Source organism: Hirundo rustica, chromosome 1, assembly GCF_015227805.2.
Source record: "Hirundo rustica isolate bHirRus1 chromosome 1, bHirRus1.pri.v3, whole genome shotgun sequence".
Lineage (NCBI taxonomy): Eukaryota > Metazoa > Chordata > Aves > Passeriformes > Hirundinidae > Hirundo > Hirundo rustica.
The window spans coordinates 35,253,563-35,259,601 of record NC_053450.1 but is presented as its reverse complement, the minus strand read 5'-3'; the positions used below and the strand labels follow the sequence as shown (position 1 = coordinate 35,259,601).

At 54.7% G+C, this 6,039-nt stretch overlaps 1 protein-coding gene across 1 annotated transcript; it reads left to right on the top strand.

Annotated features, from left to right (window-relative positions):
• The first annotated feature begins 1,734 nt into the window (after window positions 1–1,734).
• Window positions 1,735–2,975, top strand: RRS1 (ribosome biogenesis regulator 1 homolog). The gene has a single exon (XM_040075156.2). It carries the CDS (start codon window positions 1,771–1,773, stop codon window positions 2,845–2,847), a length of 1,077 nt encoding a protein of 358 aa, XP_039931090.1. The 5' UTR covers window positions 1,735–1,770; the 3' UTR covers window positions 2,848–2,975.
• The last annotated feature ends 3,064 nt before the right edge of the window (window positions 2,976–6,039 follow it).

The window sequence follows — 6,039 nt, the reverse complement described above, 5'->3', positions numbered from 1 at the left end:
CTCGCTCAGGCTCCACTCGCTTCCCCCTGTTCCCGGCCGGCCCCCTCGCGGGAGTCCCGGAACCGCGGTACTAAGGGGTCCACACTCGCTTCGGAGGTCCGAGCTGCCGGCCCCCGTCTCATTCACACCACACTCGCTCGCCTCCACTCCCGCCACCGGCTATACTTACCAGCCGGCGCTCCTCGGCGCTGTCTTCCTCGATGCTGCGTCCCTCGTTGCTGGGGTCCGATGTTCGCCAGCTGTCCCAGGAGTTCGAAGATGGGCGGCGCCTTCCCTTCTTCGTCCTCTTCTGGGCGTGGCGATCCCGGACGAGCCCCCAAAATTGTTATAAATAGGCAGGAGTCGATGTTATCTCCTTTTTAATGCCTTTATTAGTGATTTCAGCAGAGGGACGGCTCGGGGTAGGGATGCCCTTGCCCACGCTGCATCAGCCGGACACCGCCGAGGAGGAGGTCTCGTCGGATCTGCGCCGCTGTCGTCGCAGAGCCGGAAGCCACGCCTCACGGGAGTCCCTAGGCTCACTGATGGCTCGAATGTCTAGGGGGGTGACTCTTAGCAGGGACTTCAGAGGTTATGGCGACTCCTCTCGGTGTTTATAGATGATACTGGCAGCTACCTTGGCTCTTTCCCCACTCAGTGCTGCATTCCGTCTCTCCGGGTCTTGATCGGGCTCGCTGTTCTGAGCGGTTCTTTGGTTCTAAACTCACTTCCGGCTATACTCGATTTGCATAGAGGCGGTGACAGGCCCAGAGCAGGCGAGGAGTGGGCGAGGCCCCCAAGTTGATGGGCAGGCTGGTATGTGGGCGGTGTCTCGGAGAGCAGCAGGGCTTACAGACTAAGGTAGGGGTGCAGGGAAAGTACGGGACGGGATGAATGTAACATTCGAACCACAGAATCAGTGCATTTACGATTGGGTTTTAGGGTACAACAGTACATTAAACAGATAACTAACAGATAACATTGATACATAGAACAGAGGATACCCACAACTAACTACTAACTGCTAATAACTAATGGCCTGGACCCTTTGTTAAAATCTTTATCTTTCTCACCACACAACCCTAGTCTGGGAGTCACCGGGGATTTCATCAGTATCGTTGGTGATCATGGGTATCATAGGTCAAGGGCCCAGAGGTGAAGTCCCATGAGTAGCGGCCAAGGGAGCCGAGGTTGTTTTGAAGAAGAGGCTCAGGGGTGATCTTATCCTTCCCTACAACCAGGTGGAAAGAGGCTGCAGCCAGGTGGGGTTTGGCCTCCTCTGCCAGGCAACTGTAGTGACAGGACAAGAGGATATAATCTTAAACCTCACCAGGGGAGGTTCAGGTTGAGTACTGGAAATAATTTCTACACAGAAAGGGTGATTAAACACTGGAACCGGCAGCCCAGGGAGGTGGTGGAGTCACTGTCCCTAAAGGTTTCTAACGAAAGACTGGACGTGGCACTCAGTGCCCCAGTCTAGTTGACATGGTGATGGTTTGGTCACAGGTTACACTTGATGTCCTCAGAGGGCTTTTCGAGCCTAATTGACTCTTCGATTCTGCGACTGGAAGCGCCTGCCCATAAGCCACGGCGGCGTGTCCCCTGGCAGAGGGGCTGAGGCGCGGTGACACACGGCTCCCTCTGGCGGGCAGGCGCGACGGGACTACAGCTCCCGGCGGGCATTGCGCCAGTCCCGCCGCAAGGGCGCGGCGCTTCCGGCGCGCTGACCCGGCGGAGCTTTGCCGCGCTCCAGGGGCAGCGGCGGCGCCGCTCGCACGTGGAGCCGCTGCCATGGCGGCCGTGCGGGTGGAGGCGGTCCTGGCGGCCGCCGAGGAGCAGGAGGCGGAGAAGCGGCGGAGCATCACGGTGGAAAAGGAGCTGGAGTTGGAGTACGACCTGGGCAATTTGCTGGCGGTGGACCGCAACCCCCCGCCGGCGGCGGCGCTGCGCGGGGCCGGCCCGCGGCGGGAGGCGCTGCTGCGGGCGCTGGCCCGCGACAACACGCAACTGCTCGTGTCCCGGCTCTGGGAGCTGCCGGCCGAGCGCGCCGGCGGCGCCGGGGGCCCGCTGGTGGCCCAGCTGCCCGAGCCCGCGTTCCGCCTGCCGCGGGAGAAGCCGCCGCCGAAGCCGCGGCCGCCGACGCGCTGGGAGCAGTTCGCGCGGCTGAAGGGCATCCGCCGCAAGAAGAAAACCTCGCTGGTGTGGGACGAGCAGGCCAAGGAGTGGCGGCGGCGCTGGGGCTACCGGCGGGCGGGCGGAGACCCGTCCCGGGCCTGGCTGGCGGAGGTGCCGGCGGGCGCCGACCCCGAGGAGGACCAGTTCGCCCGGCTGCGGCGGGAGAAGCGGGAGCGGGTGGCTCGCAACGAGCTGAACCGGCTGCGCAACCTGGCCCGAGCCCACCGCGCCGGGAGCGCCGTGCCCGCCGCTCCCCTGCACCCCACCGGCCACCAGGACCGCGACGAGCTGCGCCGGGTCGCCCGCGTCGCCCGCGTCTCCACCGCCTCGCTCGGCCGCTTCCAGCCGCGCCTGCCGAAGGAGTCGGCGGAGCCGCCCTCCCGCAGCGGCGGCAAGAAGCGCCGCTTCGAACCTCTGCTGGGCAACCTGGCGGCCGAGCGCAGCCGGCAGCTGGACCTGCTGCGGGACATGGGCAGCAAGAAGCCGGTGCTCGACATCACCCGCGCCGTCAACAAGCAGCTGCGGCAGGAGGAAGCCGAGGCGGCCGCTGCCAACAAGGGCAAGAAGCAGTCGAAGCGCGGCAAGCGCGGCCGCCGGCAGCAGCGGCCTGGGCGCAGCGGCAAGAAGAGCGGAGCCCGGCGGCAGCCACAGCAGCAGAAGCCCGCGGGAGCAGGCAGGAGGAAGAAGGCGTGAGGGACAGTGTGCAGCACGGGCTGGGGATGCCCACCGAGACGTGGGAAAAGACTGTCGCTGCCAGCCTCCTGCCCCGTGCTCTATTCACACACGTATCTGTCAATAAATGCGTTCTGACCTTTCTAAAACATCCTGCGTTTGGCTCATACCTGATAGACAAGGAGGGCTGTGTTCTCCATCCAAGGGACGTTGGTGTCCTGTGAAGGGGATCGGGAGCCCCGGTTCTCCCCAGGTTGGGGGTTTCACAGTCACTTGTTTCACAGGTAATGTTGCTTCACAGCTGGCCTGCAGCATTTCTGCCAGGACAAAAGCTGAGCAAAGCTGTCCCATTTTCAGGTAGCGGGGACTGGGGGTGGACCGCAGACGTGACCTGGAGTTTTGATGGAGTAGCAGCCGCAGGTCTAGTTAAAGGATTGAGGCTGCTCCTCTCCGCCTTGGGCAAGTGGCCTGACGGTGGAGCTCTGGCTCCATAAGTCAACTTCTGCCGCTCAAGTCTGTGGTATTCAGTTACAAAAGGAACATGGAAACTTACCGTGAGATTTATTGCAGGGCCTAAGAAATTGTACAAGTTTTCTAGAGCATTTTGTTGATGAAAAAAGGAAGTCAAAATTGCTGACCAGCCATTGAGTTCAGCAGAAGAGTATTTGTATTGTACAGGTTAAAACCTAAGTTTCTCCCTGTAGTAGCAGTACTCCATCATTTTATAGAAAAAATCTTACAGTGTTTACCTAGCAGCTTGAGAGCAGGTAGTAGAAATTCTCAGACTTTTTCCCATTACTCTTTTGAACTTTGTAGTGTCACATGTACACTTGAAATAGGAAAAAAAAATCTGGTGTCTCAGTGTGCGGCTTAGCAACAGGGAAGATGCTGTTCCCTGGTAAGAAAGTTAGTAAAACAAGTTTCAGTAATCTCAATTAAATTAGGTTTTCAAACTTTGAGGGTTTTGAGTGGCTAGTGATATTGTAATGCCTCACTGCAAGTGAGTTTTTGAAAAAGCTGTGTGACTTTAGCAGTTCTCTTGTCTCATTCTGTAGCACTTCAGTTAGGATGGCAGCTTCATTAAAAAGCCTCAGTATGCAAAACCTTTGTGTAGGGGAGCTGCTGAGGGCGGAAGGGTTATGTACACCTTGGAGCTTGGATGGCATTGATAGACTGACCACTGCCCAACCTGTGAGCCCTGCATAAGGTGTGTTCTTTGCCTCTCTCATGCTTCTTGCCCATGTGCTGAGCCATCTGCAGCACTACAGGCTGCTTTGGACTTACCAATGGCTGGAATGGTCTTGTGGGCACAACCCTCTGTTACCAACTCTTCAGTGTAATTATCAAGGCAAAGCAGGGGCAACAAACGCTTGTGAGTCATTGAAAACCCATATAGTCACGGACAAAGACCCTCTAACTAATTAAAGTTAGACAGTGGTATGTTTATTCACCGGCGGGCGGCACGGGAGTCATCTCCGAAAGGCGTGGCTGCCCCGAACAAGGCTCTTTGCTCTCTATTTATTCTCCAAGATCTTACATACAATACATATGCATAACCCCAGCACCTCCCATCCCCGCTCTCCATTAAAATGAGGCTATCAGTCCTTCACGCGTGCGCAGTTCTTCTCTTGAATTGTGTTGGTGGTCTCAAATTGGGTCAGTGGTCTCAAAGGATGAAGTCAGGAGAGTCTTCATCAGGTCTCTGTGACCCTCTGGCACTGTCCAAGGTCCCCTGCTTCGTGATTGATTGATACCAAGTCCAGGTGCTGGCCATTGTTCTTAGTGGTTTCAGTCTGTTCTTATGATGGTTCGCTTACTCCACTTTTTCTATAAACAAGCTCATAATATAACAGTTAGCTCTAGCTTGGGCATCTAATAATCATTAACCTACCATTTACTAATCTAACTTACATCTTGATCAATATAAATTGCTTTTAGCCCTTAGCTAAAATCTTAACTCTTGAAAGTCATGTATCACTTGGACATGGAAAAGGTTGTTAAAGAGAGACATTCCAGACCTCTGATCTTCCAGGTATTTCCATAGGGCACATCTTGTATGTGCTCAGCCAGAGAGGAGGACTCTTTCCAACACATACATGTACCTGATGAGAATTTTGTGTTGCTCACAAGACTATTGGTCATTTTTCTCCACCAAAATCCTATGAAGTATGTTCATCTCCAGCAGCAAAGTGGTCACTTTAGCAGAGGTGCAGGTGTTCCTGTGGTGTTTCCACTTTCTGGCTCTCAAAAGGTGGATAAAGGTTTTGCAGCCTTGTGTGGGGGCCTGACCTGCTTTCCCAAGCTCAGCGCCTTGCAAAATTGTGAGTTTTGGGCTCATCTGACCTGCTCATAGAATCATTGAATGGTATGAATTGGAAAGTGCCATAAAGATTGTCTAGTAAGACATAAAGAGCATGCAAAGGCAAAATACTTATATCTGTTACAACAGGAGAATGATGGGGGGGGTTGGCAGAATCCAATGTTTCCTTTGCTTAATATTGGTTTACTACTCTGCTGGCAGCTAAGCAGCATAACTTAGAGCTTAAAATTTGGTTATAAAGTTTTATCCATCCTGCATTGTAATTTACTGTGATTTCATAGAAGTACGGGATTGTTATGGTTGGAAGGGACCTCTGGAGATCATTTCATCCGAGGCCCCTGTCAAAGCAGGGTTACCCAGAGCAGGTGACACAGGAACGTGTCCAGGTGGGTTTGGAATATCTCCAGAGAGGGAGACTCCATAACCTCCCTGGGCAGCACGTTCCAGTGCGCTGCCACCCTCCATGTGAAGAAATTCCTCATGCTGAGGTGAAGCTTCTTGTGTTTTAATTCATGATCATTCCTCCTTATCCTGTTACTAGGCACAACTGAAGATCTTGTCAGAAAAGTATTTCGCTTAATTCCAGGACCATGGGGGTTTTTTTATTATCTTCACTTTGCAACTCCGTTACTTTCAGTATTTTTCTGTGACAAATACACGACACGCACTCAGTCCTAATGAGGTTTTAGTCGGTCGTCATTGGCAATCTGTGCTGTATATTTTAGCGACCAGATTTCGCTTGCCTTAAAACAGGCGTGAGTTGTGTTTTGACAACGCTGACGGTCGCGCCGTGGGCTGGGGGTGCTGAGTGCGGACACTTCTCGCCTCACCCGTGCGATCCCTCTTTGGGTCACCGCGTGTCGGGTGTCCCGGGAGGAGGCGCTGCCGCCGGC